This window comes from Cyanistes caeruleus, chromosome 28 (assembly GCF_971803275.1).
Source record: "Cyanistes caeruleus chromosome 28, bCyaCae1.hap1.1, whole genome shotgun sequence".
NCBI lineage: Eukaryota > Metazoa > Chordata > Aves > Passeriformes > Paridae > Cyanistes > Cyanistes caeruleus.
This window is the reverse complement of record NC_141728.1, coordinates 2,652,344-2,679,759: the sequence shown is the minus strand read 5'-3', so window position 1 is coordinate 2,679,759 and position 27,416 is coordinate 2,652,344. Positions and strand designations below refer to the sequence as shown.

The 27,416-nt window shown below is 51.6% G+C and overlaps 3 protein-coding genes across 11 annotated transcripts in view; 2 read left to right on the top strand and 1 right to left on the bottom strand.

Moving 5' to 3' along the window:
* LOC147649038 (olfactory receptor 14J1-like) overlaps positions 1-27,416 on the bottom strand; it is a 122,617-nt gene that overhangs the window by 4,219 nt on the left and 90,982 nt on the right. For 5 of the 8 annotated variants that reach the window (XM_086865049.1, XM_086865051.1, XM_086865048.1 and 2 more), the window contains exons 2-3: positions 2,909-2,977; positions 266-1,869 (exon numbers count right to left, since the gene is read on the bottom strand). The gene's annotated coding sequence lies outside the window, so the exon portion shown is untranslated. Of the gene's footprint in view, positions 1-265; positions 1,870-2,908; positions 3,003-27,416 lie in introns of all 8 variants that reach the window. The other 3 variants (XM_086865045.1, XM_086865046.1, XM_086865047.1) reach the window with 1 other exon arrangement.
* LOC147649040 (uncharacterized) overlaps positions 1-27,416 on the top strand; it is a 636,047-nt gene that overhangs the window by 548,195 nt on the left and 60,436 nt on the right. The window lies entirely within an intron of this gene.
* LOC147649041 (maestro heat-like repeat-containing protein family member 7) lies at positions 5,862-12,859 on the top strand. Its single transcript, XM_086864968.1, has 16 exons — positions 5,862-6,190; positions 6,383-6,524; positions 7,573-7,637; positions 7,755-8,114; positions 8,298-8,446; positions 8,704-8,851; positions 9,053-9,243; positions 9,326-9,463; positions 9,743-9,857; positions 10,030-10,167; positions 10,400-10,576; positions 10,710-10,865; positions 11,025-11,126; positions 11,530-11,632; positions 11,911-11,967; positions 12,291-12,859. The coding sequence occupies exons 2-16, from the start codon at positions 6,407-6,409 to the stop codon at positions 12,440-12,442; spliced, it is 2,169 nt and encodes a 722-aa protein (XP_086721094.1). The 5' UTR covers positions 5,862-6,190; positions 6,383-6,406; the 3' UTR covers positions 12,443-12,859.

Here is a 27,416-nt window from a genome sequence, read left to right as displayed (position 1 = left end):
TGGAACCAATGGTCCATTGTGACTCTGCTACCAAAAATGGGAAAAAATAAAAGAAACTGCTTCACAGCAAGGGAGCAGTAAGAAGCAGCGTTCTTTATTCAGCCAGTTGCACAAGGGGGAATAGCTCTTCCCAAAGGTGTGCGTGCTGGGTACAGGAAAGTTCCTGCTTGTGGACTGTATTTTACATCCATATTCACTGACTGTCACAGAATAAACATACATATGATAATCATTTCTCTGAAATCATTAACATATTTTCTCTTACCTTCACAGCTGTGTTCTTCTGTCCTGGGGCTCTCTGGTGCTTGCTGTTGTCAGAGTCAGACCTGACTGCCCGGTGAGCTGGTAAAAGTTGGCACAACTGGAGCTGGTCGCTTTCCAATTCTTACACAATGGGCATGGTGCAGTTCCATGGGCCAGGGGGTTTTGAAGAACAAGAACTGTGTGTTCACCAGCTGGAGATGGTTTTTCATCTGGTAACATCCCCCCTTGGAGGCTTGTGAAGCTTCTCTTCTCTTCAAGCCTTGCTAAGCCTCCCATCTGTGGTGTCTGCTGGAATTCAATGCCCTCCCCATCCCACAGCAGCCCTGCCTTTCCCTCCTGCAGCCTTGGTCTCCAGCACAGCCATGGAGGCTCTTTGGGCTCTGGACTTTTCCTGCAGCTACCAAGGACAGCTGAGCTCTGCCCTGGCCACAGCCAGCCCTGGCCAGCACAGGCCATGCACAGCAATTCCTTGTCTGTGCCTGGCCTTGCTGCCAGCCCCGGCAGCGGCTCCATGGCCCCTTTGTGCCCCGCTGGCCCAGCCATGGTGCCCCAGCCCCTGGGCAGGCCCAGCCCAGGGCAGGAGCATTGCGGGTGGGCACGGCCCCTGTGCCGTGGTGCCCACAGCAGCCCTGGGGCTCTGTGCCCCATGGCCTCCCTGCTGGGCAGCCTCTCCCAGCTCCTGCAGAGCCCGTGGCACCTGTGGGCCTGCACACACAGCCCTGCACCAGGCTCTGCCGGGCTCTGGGCCAGCACAGAGGCTGGGCAGGGCTGGCCATGGCCAGCAACAGGCCCTGAGCCCTGCAGGAGGATGGAGCTGGGCCACAGCCAAACTCAGCCCAGGCCAAACCTGGGCTCAGCAGCCAGGGCTGGCAGCACCTGGGGACAGAGCCTGGCGGTGACAAATGTCCTGGGCCCCCTCCCTGCTCTGCTCCTGCCACCAAGGGCACAGAGCAGCCTCCTCTCTCGGCCACTTGCCTGTTTTCAATCCCTTGCCCTGTAGGCGCTGGCCCTGCCCCACAAGGCCTGGGCCGAGTCCTGTCCCTCACGCTCACACAGGCTGAGATGGACACTGCTGGTTTCTCTGGCAGGCTCTCTGAGCCCAGCCCAGCTCCCTCCAAGCTGTCCCAGCTGCCCTGAGCTCTCGGCAGCAGCCAGGGCCTCTCCCCAGCACAGCCCAGCCGGCTCTGGCCCCACAGCTCTGCTCAGGGCAGGCTGCTCTGGGCACTGCCCCACAGCCTCAGCCCCTCTGCAGGGCACAGCAGCAGCTGCAGCTCAGAGAGGCCTCAGCCCCAGCCATGGGGGAAAGTGCCTGGCCAAAGGAAAAGGAGGCTCCCTGGGTGCCCTGCTCCCCTCTCCAGGAGATCCTGGCAGCTCTGCAGCCCCTCCTGCCATCCCATCTGCCCAGGCCAGCACCACAGCCCCGGCCTTGGGGCCCTCAAGAGCTGCTCCTGCTCCAGGCCCAGGGCCCATCCCAAAGCTGGGGCAGCCACAAAGCTGTGCCCATTGCTGGTCATTCCTGCTCTCATGAGGATGGATCCTCAGCAACTTGGAGGTTGCTGATGAATTTTACTTTTCCACAGGCCTCTTCTTTCTTGAGCGCTTCAGCTGAGAAATTCAGTGACAAAGGCTCATTAACATTTGTTCAAATCACCCAAACAAAACAAGCCCATAGGAAAAATTCAAGTCGTCAGTTCTTCCGTGGTTAATTAGACAAATTTCAGAAGCGTATTCAAAGTAAATCTACTGTATTGAAAACAATTAAGATATAATTGTTTGGTCCTGTTTAGTTTTCTTTTTCTGTTTCTAATCCCCAGTTGATATTAATCCCCAGCACCCCCTCATACAGTCTGAATAGATCTGAAAATAAACACCCCTTATGACTGATGATTAATCAGACTTTGTCCCTACCCCCACCCCACCATTTCCCCCATCCAGCCCCTGGGACTCAGAGCAGCCCTGTGCAAATCTGACAAACCATGGCTGTGCCTTCATTTCCCTATGCTCCAGTGCAGCTCATTTGGAAATTTTCCCACTAAAGTTATGGAGAAGTATTAAAAACAGCTTCTAGGAAATGCACATTCCTGTTCTAAAGGATGTATTTTATTCCTGCTCTCTTTGGAGCAGAGGTGATTGCAGCATTCTGTGATTGATATTGAGCCAGGGTCTCTCCTCAGGAGGTCTGGCCTGCTCAGAGAAGCTGTGCCTTGAGGTGTGAGCCAGTGTGGACAGCCTTGCTCCACATTCCCCAAGCCCATCCTCTCTGTCCTCCCTCACCTGGGACCTGCTTTGCTTGGAGAGCTGCCTGCACTCAGCAAAGAGGGGATTTTCCTTTTTATTTTCTTTTTTTCTTTTTTTTTTTTTACGCAATCTAATACTCCCAAGTTTCATTGTTGAAAACAGACCCACTCCTCAAGTGTGTGCCAGCCCAAGGTGCCACCAAAAGCACTCCAGACCTGCCCTGGGCCAGCTGTGAGGGTGGATCATCATCCCAACCTGCACTAGGCTGTAAGAAACAATTTTGAGAACCCGGATGCAAGTGTTAAACCTTGGTTAGCGCTTTGTTGTAAACCAGTTCAATTGTTTCGTTGTTTATCCCAAGTTCAGGTTATTAGCTCTTTTCTTGTTATGTATTAGCTGTACTTACCCTTTGCTGTCATGTCCCTGTCCCGTCGGGAGATCACCGCCACTGCTCCCCAGAATGGCGTCCCCAGCCCTGAGGAGGAGGATGACACAAGGGCCTGGACGTAAATGAGAGAGACCAGAGACACACAGGATGCACACAGACTAATAAGACTCCGGAAACAACGAGCCACACTAAAGAGAAGAAATCAAGACAGCACCACCGAACGAGGAAGACCCAGAGAAGTCCCCTGACTTCCTCCCAAAAGCTGACAGCACCAAGGGGGAACTCGACCAGGGTGACATCCCAGACTCTGAGCCGAAGAAGACGAGCATTCCTGCAGACTCCTGTGAGGACGGAAGCTCTGACTCTGCTGTGTGGCAAAGTCAACTTCCTCCTTCACTGCGTGGAATCTGGGAGCAGTGGCGGTGTGTGCGACCCCTTGGGCCTCCACCCAAGCTGATTCTTGTATTAAAAGCATTAAAAAGGACCTCTAGTCCTGCCCAATTTATTTCAGTACCTAGGCAGGTGTTGAGAACAGACCCGTGTTTTGGCTACTGCCTGGCAGTGCCGTCATTCCTTCTGACATTCCTTCCCCCATCAAAGGGGATGGGAGTAGGCAAGATCCTGGGAGAGGACACAACCAAGCCAACTGACCCAAATTAGCCAGAGGGATATTCCATACCTCATGACAACATCTCAGAGAGCTAAGCTCAAGGAGAGAGGAGGAAAGGGGGGGGATTTTTGAGTTTTCAGTGTTTGCCTTCTGGAGGAACCATTATGTGTGCTGAAGCCTTTCTTTTCAGAAAATGTCCAAACATCAGATGGGAAGTAGAGAGTGACTTTTTTTCTCTTCAGCCCATGCAGGCCCAGATCTCTACTTAGTTCTTTATTTTACTGTAATAGAACTGCCTTGTCTCACCCTGCTGGCTGTTCTCTGTCTTATCCTCTTCCCCGTCCCAGTGGGAAAGAGAGTGACAGAGCGACAGCGTGGGCACCTGGCACCCAGCCAGGGTCGACCCACTGCAGTTGTTTTGGCACCCGAATGTGGGGGGATATAAAGTTGGTGAAATGGACTATAGCAGGAACCTCGAGGGGCCGGGCTGGAACAGCAGAGGAGTGCAGGCCCGGGGTGGCAAACAGTTTAGCAATGAGCTCGAAGCTGTGGCAGGAGCAGCATGGGGCTGGGCAGACCCAGGGATATTGAGCTAAAAGTGTACTAAAAATCCGGAGCAGTGGCAGAAACAGCAGGGTCTGGGCGGCCCTGGAAGGAGAAAAAAGGTGGAGGGGGGGATTGGTTTGGGTGTTCCCTGGCTGTCACCTGTGTAATGCCCTGGCAACAGCAGCAGCTGCTGGGCTCCCGAAAGCAGCCGTGAAACGCTCCCTTTCAGAGGTGGTTGGGTCCCGGTTTTCCCCTGAGGCACCCAAGCAGATGGTGAGGATCCCTCCCAGAGTGATTGGGTATTGAAAGGACCCAGTTACATGGCCACACTTGTGAGCAGAGGCTCACCCACATTAAAGAGACTCAGTGATAGAAAAGTTCTGCAGTAGCAGTGGATCCTCTGGGCAGCAGCAGTCCAACACCAAAACCTCAACCATCTGCCCTTTGAGCTGTGTCCCCCAGCTAAGAGACAGCCATAACCCCACTGCCTGTCCCTTCTCCTGTCCTGGTGGGGTGTTGAGGAGTTCTGTGAGTGTGTTTTGGAGGCATTGGTGTTGGTGGGTGTGTTGGGGAAGGAGTTGTCTGGAAGTGAGAGGTCTAGGCTGGAATTTGAGTCAGTTTGATGGCAGCATCCGTGGTTTGGCACAGCTTTGGTCATGGAGGACATAAGGAATAGCTGTGACTTTTTCTGTTAGTGGTCCTGGTTCTCATGCAAAAAAAGAAGAGGGGAGAGCTGTAATTTATTGGCCACCTAGATATCTGTACCAGGGGCAGGATTAGCCTTTTTGCAATCTACTCAATTGTCTGGACTACTTTTGTAATACTGAGTGGACTTTCATTCCTTGAGAGCTTTAATCCTTCAGAGAATTAAGATATTATCATCCCTCCATAGAAAACCAAAGGTTTGCAAACCAAAGAATGGCCTTTTTTTAGCCTCTGTGTAGTGTTACATTTTGTAAAGTGACTCTCAATGGATGATGTTAAGGCAAAGGACTTGCTGCTTTGAGATGGGAAGCAAACTTGCAGATCTTTCAAATTCTCCGGTCATTCCAATTAATTGGTGAAGTCTGCAACTTTTTGGAACTTCTTGAGTTGAGCAACGGGGAAGTAAAGCTCTCATGAACTGAGGGTCCTTAAATGCCAGATCCTTCTGTGCCTTCCCAACAAAGATGTTTTTGAGCTGCAGGAAATGACTTCAATGGGAAAATAATTCCAACATGTAATAATCTGACCAAGGCTAAGCGTTGCCAGCAGTTGTTCCAGATGCTCCTGCCAAGACCCCTGCAGGAAGGAGTCCAGTCCCCAATGCACCTGGGCTTTGGCTGCCCTCTGGCACAGAAGCCCCCCAGGGGCACAGGTCTCTGGGGCAGGAGAAGGGCACCAGCACTGCCAGGGCTCGGCTGGGGTGGCAGGTCTGCCTCGGTGGGGACTCTGCCACACTTGCTGATTTCAGTGCTGCCAGGCTCCTGTGCAGATTCTGTACAAGGCCCTGTGCCCTTCCTGCTGTGGCTGTGTTGGCAGCCCTGGGGGCTCCTTCTGCTGCCCTGAGCCTGCAGAGCAGGGCAGCGTTTGCTGATGGTTTGAGGCGTTCCTAAAGATCCTGTCGGGCTGTCTTAGACACTTTGGGCAAGGGATTCCTTTAAACCTGGGCCACTTTGGGGGGGATGGGGGTGGAACCAGGGCAGGTGGCAGTGCGTTCATGGGCCCTTTGTGACACGGCGCAGCATGGTAACCGTGGAATGGAAAGGGACAGGGTGTCCAAGGGCCCTTTGTGACATGTGGTGACATAGGGGCTGGCGGTGACAGGGCAACGCCACTGTGCCCAGTGCACGTGACGGGACAGGACGCGCCAGAGCGGTGCTGTCAGGAGCCCCTGCACAGCGCACTCGATTGTGTCTGACCCGGAGCTTTTCCAAGACTTTACTCCTACAGGTGACCTCGTGGCAAGACTGCGGGCCTTGGTGGCCCGTGGCTTTCCCGAGGTTTTTCTTTTGCAGGTGCCTGTGGGGGAAGACTGCGGGACTTGGTGGCCCGTGGCCTTCCCAAGACTTTTCTTTTGCAGGTGCCTTCAAGGCCAGACTCCGGTACTTGGTACCTGGAGCTTTTCTGAGGCATCTCCCATCCTTCTGGCCTCTGTCCTCAAGGTGAGACTGTGGGACCTGGTGACCACAGTCATTTACGAGGAGTCTCCAGTCATTGTGGCAGGAGCCCTCGAGACCCGACTGCAGGACTTGCTGTCCTGTAGGCTTCCTGAGGCTTCTCTCTCGCAGGGTGCCTTCAAGGCACAACTGCACGACTTGTTGACTCAGAGATTACCCAAGGCATCTCTCTTTAAGGTGCCTCCAAGGCCAGATTGTGTCATGGAGGGCAGATTCCTCAACCTGTTCCAAGTGTTCAGAGGGAACAGAAAGACAGCCCCTGGAGCTGCCCCAGCACAGCAGCCTGAAGAGCTGGAGCAGTTCCAACCACTGCAGGATGGTGAGTGGCAGAGCTGGGCCACAGGGCTGATGGCTGCAGCCAGCCAGGCCCTGCACCATCCCATCCCATCCCATCCCATCCCATCCCATCCCATCCCATCCCATCCCATCCCATCCCATCCCATCCCATCCCATCCCATCCCATCCCATCCCATCCCATCCCAGCCCATCCCATCCCATCCCAGCCCATCCCATCCCATCCCATCCCATCCCATCCCATCCCATCCCATCCCCTCCCCTCCCCTCCCCTCCCCTCCTCTCCCCTCCCCTCCCCTCCCCTCCCCTCCCCTCCCCTCCCCTCCCCTCCCCTCCCCTCCCCTCCCCTCCCCTGTGGACATGCCCAAGGACAAGACAGAAGAGGGGCTGGGTTGGAGCAGTTCCAACCACTGCAGGATAGTGAGTGGCAGAGCTGGGCCACAGGGCTGATGACTGCAGCCAGCCAGGCCCTGCACCATCCCATCCCATCCCATCCCATCCCATCCCATCCCATCCCATCCCATCCCATCCCATCCCATCCCATCCCATCCCATCCCCTCCCCTCCCCTCCCCTCCCCTCCCTTCCCCTCCCCTCCCCTCCCCTCCCCTCCCCTGTGGACATGCCCAAGGACAAGACAGAAGAGGGGCTGGGTTGGAGCAGTTCCAACCACTGCAGGATAGTGAGTGGCAGAGCTGGGCCACAGGGCTGATGACTGCAGCCAGCCAGGCCCTGCACCATCCCATCCCATCCCATCCCATCCCATCCCATCCCATCCCATCCCATCCCATCCCATCCCATCCCATCCCATCCCATCCCGTCCCGTCCCGTCCCGTCCCGTCCCGTCCCGTCCTGTCCCGTCCCATCCCGTCCCGTCCCGTCCCGTCCCCTCCCCTCCCCTCCACTCCGGACATGCCCAAGGACAAGACAGAAGAGGGGCTGGGGCTGACCCCTGCCAGTGGCCCTGCTCCATCCCCTGAGCCACCTCAGGGCTGTCCCTGACTGGGGAGTGCAGGACTGGGCTGTGTTCTCCGGCCTGTCCCGCAGCCCCTCAGCTCTGGCTGCTCTTTGACAGATGCAGCCATGGACGAGAGACCAGAACAGGAGCCTGCCCGTGGCCGCTTCCGCAGAACGCTGAAGGTACCTGCAGCCATCCCCACCTGGGCTGGGCCTGCTGTCACTGCTCAGCCCAGCTCTGCACTTGCAGCACTCCATGGAACATGCCTCTCTTCCCTATCCTTTGTTCATTCTGCACAGAGGTTCCGCAAGTTCCTGCGCATTGGGCGTAGAAAGAACAACACAGCAGCAACTGAGGGCACAGCTGAGCCTGACTCCGGGCTGACCGAGCTCCAGGCAGAGCCTGATGTCAGCCCAGATTCAGCTGAGCCCTCACAAGACTCTGATGCTGCAGTGAAGGATGACAGGGCAGAGGCTGACATGTCAGGGACTGAGGGCACGGCCATTCCAAATGATGACATTGGAGAGACTCAGGGCATTTCGGATACCAACAGGATACTCACTCCCACTATTAGCCAAGAGCTCGTATGGGATTATTTCAAGGACCCTCGTGTGTCTTCTGACATCATTGACAAGAGAGCTGCTGCTTCTGACCAGCAGGTAGCCAGCCAGGGGCCAGAACTGGAGGTCTCCCAGGATCCTGTGGCCCTTCAAGCCACATCCACAGGGCCCCGTCAGCCTTTGAGGCCAGCAGAACATGACGGGAAGGGAAGCACTTCTTGGGGAAGCTGGGGAAGTTGCTGCCTTGGACAGCACTCCATGTCTTCCCCATGCCTCCTCCAGGTGCCATCTACTGTGAGGAACATTCACCAGAGTCTGGTGTCCCATGTCACTGTGGATGTCAGGCAGAAAATTGACATAATAAGGCTGGCTGAAGAACACCCGGTCGATGTGGTGCTGACCCTCCTGCGCTGTGCCCCATCGTGTGACAGGTATGGGGCCCACGTGCCTTGAGAGCTCAGGGCTCACCGGCCTTTAGGGCCCATCGCCCTGCACAGCCTGTCCAGTGGGCTCTGCCCAACAGGCAGAGAGGTCCAGGAGCCTCGGGCCCCTCTGTGTCCTGATGCTGCTGCCAATGCTCCCTCCCTGCCCTTCAGGGCACGGAGGCTCTGTCCCCTGAGACCCCACAGCTACACAGGGCATGGCAATGTCACTGAGACACCCCTGACACAGAGCTCTGATCCCACAGAGCTGCTGCCATGATGTGGCAAACCATAGCCTCATCGGGACCAACAGTTGAGAAAGTGCTGCCAACACTTCTCTGTGTGATGGAGAACTGGCCCCTTTGCAGCACCTGCACCTCTGATGGGGACAACAAGGACGTTTTGCCCTTGAGTGTGAGTTTCTGGAGATGATCACCTGGAGCTTGCTTCCCCAGGAGCTCTCCATCTTCTTCCTGCCGAAGGCGCTGGGCTGAAACCTGGGCCAGGGGCAGGCTCAGGGGACACCGGGCCCGCTGTTCCCCGCGCGTCTCCCCTCGGGCTTTGCCCCATGGACACCTCGGCACTGAGCGCTGTCTTGGTGTGATTCTTTTGCAGGCAACTCTGGTGCTCTGGATGATTGTCCAGATGCCACAGTGCCACGAGGCGATGATGCTTTATTCCGCCCGCCTGTTTGTGGCTCTGCTGTTCCATGTTGTCATCACCACACAGCAGATGCCACCAGTGGAAGCTGACAGCTTCTGGAAAGCTTGCCGGGAGCAACACCGCCTTCCCAGCAACGCCAACAGGTGCCAGTCCTCCTGTCCTTCCCACGCCCTTGTGGCTGATACCAGTGCACCCAGTGTGACCTGGGCTGTGCTCTGCACACAGGTTTGCAGTGCAGGTCATGAAATCTCTGCTCTGCCGACTGCGGTGTGACAACGTGGTCATGGAAATGGGACGCAAGCGTGGCTGGGACACGCTCCTCTGTGCTGACACCCAGCACTATGCCGTGGGTCTGCTGGCCAGGTGAGCCTCACTTCTCCCAGCTGCCTCTGAAACTTGTGCCCTGTGCCTGGGGTGTCTCACACAGTCCCTGTGGTCCTGGCCAGAGGGCCTCGTCACTGAGGGATGGCTGAGCAGACTGGAAAAGGCTGAGAGAGGAGGGTGCCCAAAAGGAGCCACTTCCCAAAGCACCCGCGGTCCCTCCAGGGATGCTGGGGAAAGGCCAGATCTCTGTGAGTCATTCCTGGGAGAGGTCTGTGCTCCCCCCATATCAGAGTCTTGGTGCCGTTTTCCCCCTGACAGGGAGATGCGCCGTGGCTTGATCCCCTTCTGTTCCCATATTGCACTCGACCTGCTCAAGTCACTCAGAAGGGAGGAGCCATGCTGTGATCTGTCCTTCATGGCATTCCTTGTGGAGGTGAGCCCAATGGCCAGCACTCCCTCGCTGAGCTGCCTGCCAGCCCTGTCCCCTTGCATAGCCGCAGCTGCCTGGGACGGTGCCCGCGCCCTGTGCTGCTGCCTGGGCCCAGCCCTGCGCAGTTCCAGGCTCCTGCCGGCCGGCTCCCCTCTCACTGCCCGGTGCCTTTCAGGTCCTCGAGTGCTTGGATTTGACTAAATACGGTGACGGTGTCCTTGAGATCGCGTCAAGGCACCTGCAGAGCGAGTGCAGGCAGAGGCGTCGCCTGGCGCTCAGAGGCCTCGTGGTGCTCAGCAAGGATCCCTCGATGGTGAGAACGGGGCAGCGGCTGAAGCTGTGCTGGGCAAAGCAGCCCCTTGGGCTGGCTGGGCTTCAGGAGCTGAGGCAGCTGCTCCCAGCTCTCCTGCCTCACCTGCCTGAGTGCTTTGGGACAGGACTTTGGCCTCTGGGCCCAGCAGCAGCAGGGTGGGGTTGCAGTGCCAGGGTGGTCTTGGCGCTGCAGCCGTTCAGGGCTTCCCAGCACTGCCTTGTGTTCCAAACAGGCCATAAGAATGTGCAGCCTCTCTCAAAGCCTTCAGGACCTGCTGGCTGATGCAGATGGAGATGTAGTTGGCATGGCCCTCCATGTGTTCATCAATATGCTCAACAATAAAGACATCATGATATGCAGCACCACTGCCCCAAAGCTGGCTCAGGCACTCCTGCTGCTCTTTGATCACGTAAGGCTCTGTGTCCCCAGCCACGGGCATTGGATGCTGCCCAGAAACTTTGTGTCTTACAGATTTCTGGGCCTTTGCCCAGCTGAGCCTGGAGGAATTGGTATTAAGGTCTTCTTCTCTTCTTTTCCTCCAGGACCACAGCCATGTGCAGTTGCTCTCCCTTGACCTCTTCTTCAAGGCAATGGACTTGGTAGTGGACGAGGGAAAGAAGCCCCTGGAGAAGATTTTGGACCAGAGCCTGATTCCACTCTTCATCCACTGCCATGATGAGAACCGGCGTGTGGCGAAGGTGAGGTTTGCTGTGATGCCGGTGCATCCCTGGGAGGGGCATCGGCTTCCACCTGTCCTGGAACCTCCCAGGCTGCGGCTTCCTCGGGGCCCTGTCACCCAGACAAGAGTCCTGTGCCCTGGGCTGCAGTGCCATCTCTGCATCTCTGCTGCTCTCCAGGCCTCTCGGGAAACGCTGCTTCGTGTGGCCGAGTTCCTCAAGAGGAGGAATCTGAAGCGGCTGGTGAGGAAGGAGCAGCTGTCAAAGTTTGCTGAGCGTCTGGTAAGAACAGCCTGGAGAAGCCCAGTCTTGAGAAGCTCCCAGCCCCCAGCACTCAGTGTGTGGGGCTGGCAGCTGTGGCCCCTGCCCAGTGCTGCACCCAGGGGTGCCAGCCTGTGCCCCACACGCCGCTCCCTTCCCTGGGACGCACGGCTTCGTCTCCAGGCTCCTGTGGCCCCGAGCCGGCTGCCGATGGAGCCACAGCCCAGTGGGGCTGCGGGCCAGGGACACAGCGCGGCTCCTCGGGCAGCTCCCGGCTCTCTGCCCCCTCCAGAGCCCGGCGCCAGCGGCTGCTGGCCGGGCCTCAGGGCTGGGCGGGCACGGGAGGCCGGGGCTGGCCGCAGGCAGCAGCGCCCGGCCGAGGGGCAGAGCCCGCGCCAACCCTTCCCTCTACCGCTCTCTCCAGCTGGCACAGGACAAGAACCGAGCAGCCGAGCACCTGTGCCGGGCCCTGCCGTACCTGGACAGCCCACAGGAGCCGCTGCGAGAGGCGGCCGTCAGGTTCCTCGGTGAGCCACGAACCCGGGCTGGCTCCCTCCCCGCCACAGCTCGGCCCCAGCCCCGGCTGCTGCCCCGGCAGCGACACCCGGGCCCGGCGCCCTGGAGCCCCGGCTGCCCTCGGGGCTGCTGCTGCCGGCCTCTGGCAGCCGTGCCCTTGGGCTGAGTCAGGATGCGGCAAGGGCCCGGGCTGAGCCCTGCCGGGGCAGGAGGCCGTGTGGCCACAGGGCTGCAGCGCCGCTGGCAGGGAGCTGTGCCGCTGGGGCCCTGACAGGCTCTGTGTTCCCAGGGATGGCCGGGGAGCAGCTGAGGGGGCAGCAGGAAGAGCTGCAGGTCCTCATCGCGGGTGAGTGAGGGATGGCAGTGAGGGGCTGGCACTGGGGGATCTGCAATGCCCGGGCAGGGAGCTGTAATCCGTGCCCCGGCTTCAGAGGGCTTCTCTCCCTGTGTGGACACCTTGGTGGTGTGGGAATATCACAGATTTCAGCGACATGGGGCAGGGATTTGGGTGGGGTGTGGATTCGTGACCAGGACCTTGCAGCTGATCCTGTTGGCCTCTTCACTCTTGTGGCCACGGCAAGAGCAGGCTGGGATGGCTCTGGCAGGACTTTCTCCTAGGATTCCCACAGATCTGGGCTCTGATCGTGGCCCTGTACCCCTCTCTTCCAGCACTTCAAGCTCTAAAAAGAGATGACAACCCTTCTGAGAGAAACACAGTTCTTCAGCAGACGTTTATTGAAAGAACTGCAGAATTACGCTCGTCTGCTGGCTTACGAAACCAGTCTTCATGTAAGATGCTACGGATGATGAGGCTACACTGAGACCAGAAGAGGCCAGCTGGAGCTCCAGGCACTGCTGGCAACTGGCCCAGCTGAGCCTGTGGGAAGCTCGCATGGCTTCAGCCCTCTCCCTGCCTCTAGATAGCTCTGTCCCTGCAGCCCTAAGACACTGCCCATCCCTTCTCTTTCCCTCCAGTTTCCCTCCCTTTTGATAGCTCCCTTCCTGCGGCCCTGAGACACTGCCCATCCCTTCTTTTTCCCTCCACTCTCCCTCCATTCTGATAGTTCCCTCCTTGCAACCCTCAGACACTGCCCATCCCTTCTTTTTCCCTCCACTCTCCCTCCCTTAAGACAGCTCCCTTCTTCCAGCCCACAGACCTTGCCCATCCCCTTTTTTGCCCCTCAGCTCATCCCTTTGCTTCGCATCCCATCAATAAACAGTTTGCCTTTTTCACTTTACCTGCATCTCTGTGGAGTTGAAGGGTCACAAATCCAGAGCACTGTGACACTCAGGCCCCTCCTGCCGTTCTCTCCTGCGCTGTGTTTTGTGCAGAGATGCAGAGGAACGAGCACAGATCAGGCTGGAAAGGTCCCTGTGCTGAAGGTCCAGTTCCACAGCACTGTGGAGTTAAAGGTTTAACTGAGCACCCTGAAGGCCTTGGATTTTGGAAGAGCCAAGCTGAGTATGCCCTGAAGCCGGCTGTGAGGGATTCTGTGGCAAGCATGCACAGAGGGCAAAGGATCTTGGAATGCCTGAGTCTTTCTAGAACAGCTTCCTGAAAGCACAGCAATGCTCCATCCCTGGACAGGATCAGGAAGAGGGCAGAACTGTTAGAGCCAGCAGAGAGATGGGGACTTCAGATGGCTCTTCTTTAGAATGCTGTGTATTCTATTGACTAGATTACAGCAGGGGGTCGTGGGTCAGCCTACAGCTGCTGGCTACAGGCAAGCCCTGTGTCCTGAAGCCCACTTAGTTCTGCTTACAGTGCATTATATCACTTTCTTTTGCTGTCTGTATCATTGCATAACAACCAATCAGCATCATACACAATACCTTTACATGTACATATATTCTATCAAAACTGCTGAAATTACCATACTATGTTAGTGACTAACTAATCATTTGAGTTAGTAATTACATGTTAAATTTTCAAAGTTGTTTTGTAGTGGAAAATCCTTTTTGCTTTGGTAAAAAATGTCTTTCTGTCTGCCTGTGCTTTTTCACTTGGTAGAAAACATGCTTTGTTTGAAGACCACTTAAATCTTTTGGACTTTAGCCATAAAACCTCCTTCTAACTGACTAAACCTTTGTTCTAAACCTTCCAACTCGACTAAACCTTTGTTCTCTCAGTGGTTTCAGCAATAAGTGGCCCTAAAAACATCTTTTTATATATCTAAGCTTGCTTTCATTTCTAGAGAACCTTCCGGTAAGCATTCATATCTGTAAAATTTTTGTTAAATTTTCTTCCTTCCTAACATCTCGCCCGGTCTGATGAACAACATAGATGCTAGAAATTGTCTTATTCATCATTTGTGCACACATTGAAGTATACATGTGTCACAATCTGCTCACACAGGCGGGCGTCGTCAGAGGTTCATTTGATCTCAGAGTGCAAAAAGGACACCAAGGGATTTCAGTTTAAATCACAACAGCAATAATGCATCTTTATTTTAGTGCCAGCATCATGGGTTATGCAATGGATGAGAAGGAGAGAAGGAGAAAGAGAGACAGGAATAAAGAGGCAAAGTAAAGAGAGAAAACGGGGGGGGTAATAGCTACCAATGGACAAGATGGGGTCACCCGTGTCTTCTTCCGTGGGGATCTCTCTCTCCAAAAGCAACTTAGAAAAGTCACCTTTATAGTCTCAAGTTTCAAGGCAAGGGGCAGTTGGCCAAAAGGTGGGGAGATGTATAGGCTATTGTGGTGTGACCCGTTGCTCTGGCAAGCAGGTGTGAGGTACTGAACAGGCCCCACTCCTCACAAGTCCCTGCTCAGCAGCAGGAACGAAGGCAGTGTTCCGTGGCAGCACAGCAAACACCTGCAAACAATCACTCTTGTGCTGTAGGTCGAGCACCCCTTCAAACAATGGCTTAGCAAGCATCCACCTCAACCAGGCCAGAACCCCTGCACAAAGTCCCCTGGGCTCCTCAGGGTCTCGGTCTCTGTTCTTGCCATGCTCGTGAGGCAAATGAGGGAAACTTCAGAACGTCTCTTACACCACCCCGTGACTCACCATCATCATCAGGAGGGCTCCTTTGTAGTGTTGTTGCGAAGTCTTCAGGTCTCCTCAAAGGTTGGTAGCATACCCTGGAAAACAGAGACAGAAAATCAGTCAGAAAAAGAAAAGCAGGAAAAAGATAAGGGTAAGAAAAAAGGAAAAACAAGCAAAGAATCAATTTTCAATTAAAATATACATTCAACTTCTTATTTCAAAGCATAAGCAATTTCAATTAATCCAATACAACCCAAATAAACAATTTCAGGCAATTTCTTGATAAAGAGGGCCAATTTCCTATTTTTACTTTTCCAAAATTTCAATTAAATCCTGGTGAAGCTGATAGTAAAATCTATTCTAAGATTCTAAAATCTTAGAAAATTTGGAGACTTAGAAAGAAAGTTAGGTTTGGAAAGCCCTGGGAAAAGTAGGCCCTGAGAAATGTTAGGCCCTGTGCTTGCTAAAGATCAGGTCAAACTGCACCTGTGTAATCTGAATATGATAAATGATACAATTGTTAGATGTGATCAGATATAATTATAGTTTAAAGAACATAAGGAACAATGTTAGGGGGCTGGGGGGGATCACAAGAAATCCATGCTTGGGTAAAAACAATGCTTACAATAAAACAATGTAAGTTTAATAATTAATATATAAGTTGTATAATGATAGAGTATAAAACATGTTCAGTTCAAAACCAAGATGGGTCAGATTTGAGTATGTGCACCCCTGACACCCAGAGCTCTTCAATAAAGCACCTGCATATAATCAATCTGTGATGATGTGTGTTCCTGAACGCTGACATTTTGGTGACCCAGATGGGACCCTGTGAGTGCTGCTGAGCGAGTTCATGACCCGATCACGCTCCAGCCGGCACCGAGGGATTCTCGGGGAGCCCATCCGGCCGTGAGCGTCTCCTCTGCTCACAACGTCCCCGGGAGAGAAAGGTAAGGTGCTTTATTTTGGTTTGGGTGCCTGCCAGTTAGACGCGGCGAAAGCTGCGCGTGGTTGGGCTAAAGGAATTCCTCTTGGTAATGCCCAGGTGCCGTCCATAAGACGACTGTGAAAGCATCGCAGGTTCGACATTTGGTGTATTGTAGTTGTGACATGGAGAAGGGTTTTGGGCTGCTATGCTCCCATACCAGGTACTTCTCCTTTGGGTTGCTTATTAGCACATTGGAAACAAGGTAATTTTGGGGAAGAATTACATAAGACTAAGTTAATTTTGGCGAGATCTCCCACAGAAAAAGACCCCAGCGACCCCATCTCATCTGTTGGTAGCTATAACCTCCTCTTCTCTCTTTCTTTACTTTGTTTTCCTTATCTCTCTCTCTCTCTCTCTCTCTCTCCCCTCTATCGCATAACCCTTGTTGTTGGCACTAAAGTAAAGGTACATTATTGTTGTTATGATTTAAACTGAAATCCCCTTGTGTCCTTTTGCACTCTGAGATCAAACTAACCTGTCACGAGTCCCACTGGCGTTAGCGAATCGTGACGTTTAAATTGGAATCATGGACAGGATTTCTGACAGACAGAAGGGGCTGCAGGTTTGTTGTGCAGCCTGTATTAGGGGAAGGACGTTTTGCTCCAGCCGCACCCAGCCCGACACTCCCAAAAGAGTGAGCGGTGTCTAGAAAGCAAGGGGGGGCGACTCGAATCTCCCACAAACTGCACACGCCGAGGTGAAAAGCACCCCACACTCACTTGAGGCTCTGTCTGCAGAATTTCATAAAAGATCTCTTAGTGCAAAAGGGCGGGAATGTTTTTGTTGTTGTGTGTATGAATTTTGACTGCTTGGTATAGCAAAGAGACAAACTGAATTTTAAACTGAAGGAGTGCCTCCCAAGCAGATTTGGTCTTTTTACCCATACAGGGAAGCAAAAAGCAGTGTGTCTGTGTGTGTATAGTTTAAGTTAATACCTCCCTGTAGTGGTTTTTCTCTTTGTAAAAATGACTGAAAACAGCAGTGCAAAAGTTAAAACTGCATTTTATGCATGTTATGGTCTGTTAGCAAAACACAATGCCAGACCTTCTCCAGGAGGGAAAAGTTGGTGCTCAGTAATTGGTTTAATTTGGAAAATGTGACTGATAGAGTATGTTCTTTACAACATGAAAGAAAATTTAAACTGGGCAAAAATAAAACTATACTCTGCTCAGTTTTAGGAGCTTGTCTTACAGCAGCTATAGAAACTTGCTGTAAGTAAAGAAGTGAGGAAAAAACTACAATAGACTCCCTCCAAAACCTAGTCAAAATTTTGCAAAAACAATTGGATGAAGAAAGAAGTAAGATCAATCTGTTGCGAGCAGCCCTCCATAATAAAATTCAAAAAATGCTGACTTGCTAAAAGAAACAAGAGAGGGAAACCCCTCTCATTAATCAAATTTACCCTCAAAAAGAGCTAACTTGGATAAATTGTGGGGAACACTGCTGTCCTAGTTTGAAACTTTTAATTAAAACAGAATATAACTATATCAATGATAAGGATATCCATCCGCACATAGCCACTAAAAATAGAAAAAAAGAAAAAAAAAAAGAAAAAAAAAGAAAAAGAAAAAAAAATTATAGAAAAAAAAGAGAAAAGGAAAAAGGGAGTACGGGTGTCTCCCTCACGAGTCAGAGACAGAATACGTATTCCGAGTGTCTCACTGAAGGTGATCAAATTCGATTGAGAGAACAGGAATCCAGTGGGTACTGGGGACATGAAGTATTTTTAACAACAGGAGACAGACATAACCCATGGTCCCTAACTCAGCACACAGCTTATTGGGCAGAGGGCCTTAACCCCTTGGAAAGGGGGGACCCTATAGCTATAGTTTGTACCCCAAACCAACTACTGAAAAATATTCAGAAAGCTGTCTGCTTACAAATGATACACAAAAGAAAATTAATTGTTGGTTATGAATCACCAATGTTGTTACCTGTGAAAACTGAAATTATGGACCTGTAAAAAATCCCAGAAGGAAAAAAATCGGAGAAAGCTAAGGGTGTTAGATACATTGGTTCTCTTAATGAAAGCCCAAAAAAAGAGAAAACAAATCTCTAATCGCCAGTATTGGTGGTCACTAGAGATGAATGTGACTGCAGATGTAGAATATGAATCAATCAGTTGCAACAAACAGAGCATGAAGCACAGGAAGAGCAAAAGGATTTGACCACATGTTGGTTAGGCAAAATCTTCAAAGGGTTAGGGTAGAATGTGAGTTTATGGATTAAATCTATCATTGAGAGTGTGATAATCTTACTAATTGTATTTTTAGCAATTTGGTTAGTTTACAGCATTTTAAAAGGAGAAATACAGAAGAAAACATCCTGGAACCAGAAAATAATAAAGGCACTGACACGAGATCCACCCCCTCCATCTTCTGGTTCTCCAGTTCGTGACAACATCCAGGACAGCGTTTACATCAATCAAGTATTTGAAGAACACCAAGTATCAACTCAGAAACAAAGGACTCTATCAAGTGAAAACATTTGCACTTACAGTGAAGTGAAAATGCTTTCAAACAGGGGAATGATAGTTGTCATGGAGTTACTTTACCTTTAAGGGAGTTGGAGTTGCTGGGAAGTGCTTGGAGTCTTTTCTCCTGACCAATTATCGGTCATTGCTGGGAATTGACAGCAGTTTAGGCCATTGAAAAGTGGGATCAACTTGTGAACCCTACCTTAAGATGTAAAAGCAGAGCTCTCTGGGTTCTCTTTGTTTCCTGGCTGTGGAGGGTGGCGGAGCTCCAGGCCTCCCGTCCCTGCCCAGGCCATGCGGCCGGGTGGGGATGGGGCCGGGCCTGCTGCGGCTCCCGGCCGGGAGATGGGGGGGCCTAGGGAAGGTTTTCCCCGGGCTCTGGCCAGGCCGAGCCGATCTCTGGCTCGGCTGCAGGTTTTGCTGTAACTACATTCACTAGAAACTGCCCAGTGAAGAAAGAGAGAGGCCCTGGACTTGCAGCAGGTTGGAACAGCGACTACACGCTCCAGAGCAGCCATGAGGAACTTTCCATCGCAGATGGCTCCAGCTCCTGTTCGGCAGAGATCCCCAAACCATCTACAAAAGCCTGGGCAAGATTTTAACTCTTTCATTACCCAGGTGAGACTTGCGGATTAATCTTTTTATCCAGAGAGAGAGAGAGAGAGAGAGAGAGATCAACATGAAAAGAGACTTTATAAACTACCAGTGACAGGAAAGAAAAGAAGCTTCAGGAATGGTAGAGAATTAAGAAGATGCTTTAATTAAGCTGAAATATCTCCCTGTTAAAACTATGGAGATGGACAATGAAGTCCTGAAAAGAACTCCTTTAATTCATGATACAGGATCTAGAGAGGAATAGTGTTCAAAGTGTAAATTTGAGTAAAGAGTAATTATAGTATAGTGAAGTGCTGGGAGATTAAAAGCCTTGAGAGGCAATGAGAAAACTGTTTTCTAGTGAAGCTCACAGAAACAGATGATGAAGACTTTTTTCCCTTTGAATAACTTATCATTAAAAATGTTATCCCTAGACTCATGGCCCATACAAACTTCAGAGTGATGTGAAAATGGGAGGAGTGAACTCTAATAATAGCAGCTCTGGGTAACTAACATTAGGGCAATGGAAAACTATAACAAAAATAGTTTTCTTGTGAGAAACTCCATAAATTAACAGGAAGAAACTTCTGTTTCTCTATAAAGACTGGTGAAGAGACTGTAGCAAGAATTGGGACTGTTTTAACCATCAAAGTTCCAGAGCTTTTTGTCTCTGTTGTCATGTGAACAAGGGAATAGTGGGTAGATAGGGGATGGAAAGGTTTTTCTGGAAGATTATTCTGGTGTTCTTATTATTGTAGTTTGTCAATAAACTTTCTTTTTTTTTCCCTTTTAAGTTGTATGCCTGTTTTGCTCTTGTTCTAATCCATATCTCACAGCAAGAAATAAGTAATTTTCTTAGTTATTGGTTTAAAACCACGACAGGCCCAAAGCACCAAGGATCCACTGTGACACTGCAGGGCCCAAAGCACCAAGGATCCACTGTGACACTGCAGGGCCCAAAGCACCAAGGATCCACTGTGACTCCACGGAGTGTCATGGAACCGTGGAGACCATTGTGACACTGCAGGGCCTCATGGAACCATTCTGACACCAAGCTGGCTGGGAGTGTGGATGTGCTGGAGGGCAGGAGGGCTCTGCACAGGGAGCTGGACAGGCTGGATGCAGGGCCCAAAGCCAACAAGGTGAGGTTGAACAAGACCAAGTGCCGGCTCCTGCACTTTGGCCACAACAAGGCCTGCAGTGCTCCAGGCTGGGGACAGAGTGGCTGGACAGCGGCCAGGCAGAAAGGGAGCTGGGGCACTGATGGACAGCAGGCTGGCCATGAGGCAGCAGTGTGCCCAGGTGGCCAAGAAGGCCAATGGCCCCTGGCCTGCATCAGGAATGGGGTGGCCATCAGGAGCAGGGCAGGGATTCTTCCCCTGTGCTGGGCACTGCTGAGGCCACACCTCGAGTGCTGTGTCCAGTCCTGGGCCCCCAATTGAGGAAGGCCATGGAGGGGCTGGAGCGTGTCCAGAGAAGGGCAACAAGGCTGCTGAGGGGTCTGGAGCACAAGTCCTGTCAGGAGTGGCTGAGGGTGGTGGGTTTTAGCTCTTGCTAAAATCACCAGAGTACTTCCTTCTTTCTTCCTGTGAGATATGGATTAGGAGAAGGACAAAACAGGCTTAAAATTTAAAAGTAATAAAGAAACTTAATGAACAAGACTACAAGAAGAAAAAACAAGAATAAAATCTACAGAAACCTTTCCACCCCCTACCCAACTTTTCCTTTCCCAAGTGACAAGGCAGAGACAAAACCTGGGATGTTAAAGCAGTGCCAACTATACAATAGTCTTTTCATCAGTCTGTGCAGTGAGAGGAGTTTTCTCTTGTCATGACATGGAGAGTTCCCCACAAGAAACAGTTTTCTCATGGCTTTTCATTTGTACAAATGGCAGTCACCCAGGCACAATCTCTGCCCTCTCCTCCCATTTTCACACCACTCAGAGGAGATGTCCCCCCGAGCATCCGGCCACATAAAGAATGCTGCTTCTCAATGCTGCATTGGTGCCGAGCAGTTTTGATTTTAGGGAATTTTGGGCACACTCCCAGTGCCAAGGAAAGCTGTGTCTCCTGCTGTTCACAGACAGAGAAGGGCTGCTGGGAGATGTGGTGGTCAGAGGCTGCCTGGGGTACAGTGACCATGGAATAATGGAGTTTTCAATATTCTGGGACAGAAGGAGGGGCAGCAACAAAACTTCTACACTGGAATTATGGAGGGCAGACTTTGGCCAATTCAGGATGCAGATTTGGGGAGAACTGAATCAGGTACTGATTTTTTTAAAGGAAACAGCCCTTAAAAACAAAGAAGTCCAGGAAGGATGGACACATTTCCAGAATAAACGTCTCAAAGGATCAGGAGCAGCCTGTCCCTGTGTGTCAAACAGTGAGGTAGTGAGGAAAATGCCTGGCCTGGCTGGGCATGGAGCTTTTTCCAGGAACTCAGGAAAAAGATGAGAGTCCATCACCTTTGGACAGAGGGACAGGCAACTCAGGAAATATTTAAAGATGTCGTTAGGTGCTGCAGAAAGAAAAGTAGAGCAGTGAAAGCTCAATTAGAGCTTAATCTTGCTGCTTCTGTGAAGGATAATAAATATGTTTTTATAAATACGTGAATGGCAAAAGGAGGGGTAAGGACAACCTCCATTCCTTATTGGGGGGATGAGGTTATCAAAGATGAGGAACAGGCTGAGAGACTTAAGCTCTTCTTTGCCTCACTTTTCAACAATAAGACAGGTTGCCCTCAGGACAAGTGTTCTCCTGAGTTGGTAGATGGCACAGGGAGCAGAACAGACCCCCTGTAATCCAGGAGGAAGCAGCTGGGGACCTGCTGAGCCACTCAGATGCTCACAGGTGTCTGTGAAACCAAATGGGATCCATGCTAGGGGCATGTGGGAGCTGGTGGATGAGCTCCCCATGCTGGTCTCCATCATTTACCATCAGTCCTGGCTGACCAGGGAAGCCCCAGAGGACTGGATTAGCCAGAGTGACCCCATCCACAAGAAGGGCTGGAAGGAGGGTCTGGGCAACTCCAGGCCTGTCAGCCTGAGCTCGGTGCCTGGTGAGGTTTTGGAACAGATCACCTTGAGTGCCATCACAGGGCACCTCCAGGATGGCCGAGGGGTCAGAGCAGCCAGCGTGGATTTCAGTATCTGCATTGATGGTCTGGATGGTCTGGATGGAGGTCTGCTTGGCCAGCTCATAGCCAGCACCTCCAGCTCAGCAGGCCTTGATGTCTGCATGGCGGACAGAGGTGTGTTGGACTGTTGCAGGATGCACAGGGTTCCTTTGCTTTTGGTCCAGTGGGTGAGGGAATGAATGCTCTTCTTGTGGGGAGGTCTAGTACCACTGCTCAGGGCATCACTGAGCACCTAGAAATCATTGATTCAGACATTACGGGGTGGATTTATGCCATGGTTACCATGCTCACCCCCCCAACACTGCAGGGCCCAAAGCACCAAGGATCCACTGTGACTCCACTGAGTGTCATGGAACCGTGGAGACCATTGTGACACTGCAGGGCCTCATGGAACCATTCTGACACCAAGCTGGCTGGGAGTGTGGATGTGCTGGAGGGCAGGAGGGCTCTGCAGAGGGAGCTGGACAGGCTGGATGCAGGGCCCAAAGCCAACAAGGTGAGGTTGAACAAGACCAAGTGCCGGCTCCTGCACTTTGGCCACAACAAGGCCTGCAGTGCTCCAGGCTGGGGCCAGAGTGGCTGGACAGCGGCCAGGCAGAAAGGGAGCTGGGGCACTGATGGACACAGGCTGGACATGAGGCAGCAGTGTGCCCAGGTGGCCAAGAAGGCCAATGGCCCCTGGCCTGGATCAGGAATGGTGTGGCCAGCAGGAGCAGGGCAGGGATTCTTCCCCTGTGCTGGGCGCTGCTGAGGCCACACCTCGAGTGCTGTGTCCAGTCCTGGGCCCCCAATTGAGGAAGGCCATGGAGGGGCTGGAGCGTGTCCAGAGAAGGGCAACAAGGCTGCTGAGGGGTCTGGAGCACAAGTCCTGTCAGGAGTGGCTGAGGGTGGTGGGTTTTAGCTCTTGCTAAAATCACCAGAGTACTTCCTTCTTTCTAGCGGTGAGATATGGATTGGGAGAAGGACAAAACAGGCTTAAAACTTAAAAGGAATAAAGAAACTTTATGGTCAGATCTACAAGAATAAGAAACAAGCATAAAAGCTTTAGAAACCTTTCCTGCCCCCCCCACCCAACTTTTCCTTTCCCAAGTGACAGGGCAGAGACAAAACCTGGGATGTTAAAGCAGTGCCAGCTATACAATTGTCTGATCATCAGTCTGTGCAGGGAGAGGAGTTTTCTCTTGTCATGCCATGGAGAGTTCTCCACAAGAAGTAGTTTCCTCGTGGCTTTTCATTTCTACACATGTCAGTCACCCGGGCACGAACTCTGCCCTCTCCTCCCATTTTCACACCACTCAGACGTGTGTTCGTGGGCCATGAGCTAATGGGTATATTTAAAGGATGAGTTATTCAAAGGCAGAAGTCCTCTTCATCTCTGAGAATAGAGGTTTTCTTCTTCTCTCCCTGAGGGAAAAGGGTCTTCATCAGCTCTCATCTCCCTCTCTCTCTGTTCAAGCTCTCATGGGATCACAGCTACTCCACATCTGCTTGGCTTCATCAATGGATACCTTTGCCCAGATCTACAGCTTGAATACTTCAATCCCCCAATACTCTTTCATAAATTAAAGGTGTTATTTTTCAGAACATTATTATTCATCTCCATGATCCTACCAAAAGACTATTTCAGCTTATTACAGCATCTCCTCATTCTCCTTCCACCTGCGGCTTGATTCCTTCTTTTACTGACCTTGGTGTTTCATGTTGTCTTTTTCCGTGTCACTTGGTTCTTTTCTTTTCCTGGAGAGAGGATTAAAGTCTGCAGGTCTCCTGTGTGCAGTGCAAGGGTTAAATGTGTCCCAAGCCATGGCAGGCAGTGGTGGTGTGGGATTTCAGGTGTGGCTGGTGCCAGCTCTCAGGAGCTGTCTGTGCGGGCCGGGGGGCAGGGGGGGTGTTGGCGAGTGTCATCAGCCGTGGCCTGGCCCAGCCTGGGGGCCGGGGGCTCCCCTGGGAAGGGCTTTGGCCACCCCGCTGGAACGGGACCCGGAGGGCTTCCCGGGAAAGCCAGCACCGCAGCAGAGCCTGGCCTGGCCTGGGGGGGATCCCGCAGTCTCCATCTCCCCCCGGGAGCAGCTGGGCTCCGGCCCAGGCCCCCCCAGGCCGCACAGGCCACGGGGGAGCGGGGCCAGCCACACCACAGCTCTGCTGCCTTTCAAGGCTGCAAAGAAAGAGACCAGTTCCTGGGCTTGGGTGTTTAAAAGGTGGCATTCCCAAAGGTGAAGTTACTTTTCAGTGGAGCAGAATGCTGTCAGTTGTCAGAACTGGCCAGCTATTGGCTTGATCTCAAGCACAGAAGGAACTCCCCACAGCCTCTCTCAGAGGAATCACTGCTGTGGGTGTTTCCCACTTCTTGCCCTAAATGCTAAACTACCACACCCTTTGACCATAACATAATTCTCATCATTCATAGGCATCAAGGCCTTATTTAAAACCAAGTAAGTTACTCCAGTATCAACCAAAAATTCTATTTCTTTGTCTTGTTCCCCCAGTTTCATTTTTATAACCAGCAGGTCTGTTGGGGTGGACTCCCTGGGTCCCTTCAGTCTTCTTGTGGATGTGTGACTGCAACCACCCCTCCTTTCCCTTCTTTCTTTTGGCCATCTCACTTCTACTTTGGACACTCATTTTTCCAGTGACCAAATTCTCCACTGTACACACATTGGTCTCTACCCAGTTGAGATGGGCCTCGTTTGGTTGGTCCTTGTCTGTGCTTTCCTTTCCCTTTTCCTTCCTCCTGTAGCCCTGCTACTAGCTTTTCCATTTCTTGCTTATATCCCTCTTCTCAATTGCTGAAAACTCTCCATGCCTCTTCCAATAAGGCTTCTAAGTTTCACCCATCTGCCCCCCAAAGCTTTTGGAGTTTACACCTCATGTCCCTCATGGATTGTTCCAGAAATAGATGAACTAGCTGCTGTATTCCTACTTCAGAGCCCGGCTCCAGTGGTGTGTGTCTGTGCATCACGTCCTTCCAAGGATCTGGGAATTCCCAGGGAGATTCCCAGGGACCTTGTTTGATTGCATATAAGGCTGCCCAGTTCATGGTTTCAGGTCCAGCCCTCTCCACTCCCTTCACTCTCCACTCCTGGCAGCTTTCTGACTTTCTCCTTGCACTCGACTGATTTGGATCCCATGGTGGGTCCTGGAGAGGAATGTATTCTTTTCCATCCATTTGTAATGTTTTATAATGGTCCTTTGCCAGGTCCCCTGCTGGTTTTAGAACCAATTGTTTCTCAGTTTTGGTTAATGCATCTAATAACAATTGTGTGTCACTTCAATCTGGGTTATGTTGTTTGACTATATATCATAAACATTTGGCAGTGTTTACTGGGTCACTCTGATAATTCTTTGTGAGTTTTTCTCACACCTCTGTGTCGAGAGGAGAAAAGGGTTCCTTAACTACCATTGTCCCTTCTGGTCCTATTGCTTCCCACAAGGGTGCCTGTAGTCCCTGCTTTCTGCTCCGGGATGCAATCAGGCTACCTGGGGGTGTTGGGGCTGATGCCCCCTTAAAGCTGTCGGGAGGAGGTGGAGGGGAAATGGAGCTTGCAGGTGTGGAGGGGGCAGAGGGGCAAATGGAGCTTCCAAGTGCACCTCTTCCTCCTGCTGCCTCCTAAAGGGAGGGCTGATTAAATGAGTACAGTTCTGTTCTTGCTGGGCTGCTGCTGGATAGGCCTTACTCAGCCTGATGCACCTCTGGCCGAGGCTGCAGCTCCAACAGCACCGTTTGAGCTTCCCTTTGTTGGCCTCATTTTCTTTCTCAAGGGCCAACACCAAAGGATCAGAGGGGGCTTTGATCCCACAGTCCCTCTGCCATTCAGGGTTATTCCAGAGGGAGAAAAGCATATCACAACCCCAAAGCTCATCCCACTTCCCCTGGTGTCTAAGGAAAAGCATGAACTGCTATAGATGTACAAAACGCTCGCAGTGAGAGAATTCTCCAGGGTCAAGCTGTTCAGGTATAAGCAATTTATTATTTGGGTAGAGGGAGGAAGAGACCCATTTCTGCTGCCAGCCTCGGCGTACACATGGTCAGGGAGGGAGAGAGACTGGAGAGGGGAGAGCAAGAGCCAGGGGTAAGAGAGTGGGGAGGACAAGAGAGGAGAGCTTAAAGAGAGAGAGGGGGGAACAAAAGAGTGAAGTTCCTGTTACAATACATTATATCCTTTTCCATAGTGAATGTTCTAATTCCCAATAACCAACCACTGCAAGATACACCCACTAAAGAATTTTCATATAGTCTTTATGAATTACTACATTACCATACAGTGTTACATTTCAAACTGTAAAAGCATTTCAAATTCCTCTCTTCCTGCTTGACTTCTGGATTCTCTGTCTGCAGAAGGACATTGTTTCATCAACAGGGATTCTCCTTTAGCTGGCTAAGCTATTGTTCTGTGGTTATACACTAACTAGTACTCGGCATCTTATGACTCAAAGCAAGCTTTCATTTCTATTTCCATTCTAGGCTTCATATTTTCAGAATCTTTTGCTAAACAATCATATTCATAAGGTTTCCCTGTTTCATCCTCCCCAACAAACTGCAGCAGGGTGTTCTACTCTGCTGTGCTACTGGGGGCCACCTTGTACCTTCATCCAGGCGATCCAACAGCCACCTGTGAGAAGAATATTTTATTGAACTCTTTTTGTTCTCAGTTGCAGGAGACGGGTTCAGGAATCAAGAGACAACTCAGTATGAGGTAGCTACTTGTTCCACTTTATTGCAGTTTCAGCTACAGTTTTATAGTATTCAGTAAGGTAACACACGACACTTGTTCTATTATGATGGGATAATTGCCATTATTCACGCATCATTTTCTGCATTATTATTGGTCCAGTTCATGACGCCCGAGCTGCATAAGGTACTTCTAGCAGAACTCATAAGATACATTAATCAGGCTATATAAGATACATTTAGTGGGCTTCACAAGATCCATTTTGCAGATTTCACATTTACATCCTATTCATTGCCACATTAGCACTTAGTTTTCCTTTGATCTTTAGCACAATGTTGTGCCAAGGACTCACGCTAACTCAAAGTCAGGGTTGTGCAGGCCTTCCAGAGAGCAATGGCCACGAGAAGCAAGGCATTCTTCTACACTCAGTGTCCCCAGTGCTTGTGATTTCTTTCCAATGTGCTAAGACACATCCCAGTGGGCTGGCTCTCAGTTCCTCTTTGCCCTGTCCTGCCTCCATTATCTTCTCCTTCTTGTCTTATCCCATTTCCACCTAAATATTTCCTCACAATTTCTCAGAGTCTTTTCCCCCCTCTTCTTTGTGCACAACCCAAGTCTGAGGCACAAAATGGGTCCTTCCACACACAGGCTTTAAGATCTCAGGCTCACGACCAACCTGTCCTCGCTCACACTGTGGGCACCCCCTCGGCTGTTGGGCAGAAGAGCAGTGCCAGCGTGGTGCACAAACCTTACACTGGAATAATACCCACGCAAAATGTTGTCCCTCTTGTGAGTGAAACACCCCAATAGCACAAATACACACTATTCCTGGCATCCCTTCTGTCCCTTCTGGCATTTCCAGATCTTTAGGAGAGGGCTGTTCCCAGTCCAAAGCTGTGATCTTTCCGGCAGCAGTTTGATAAACTCCCTCTAATAACAC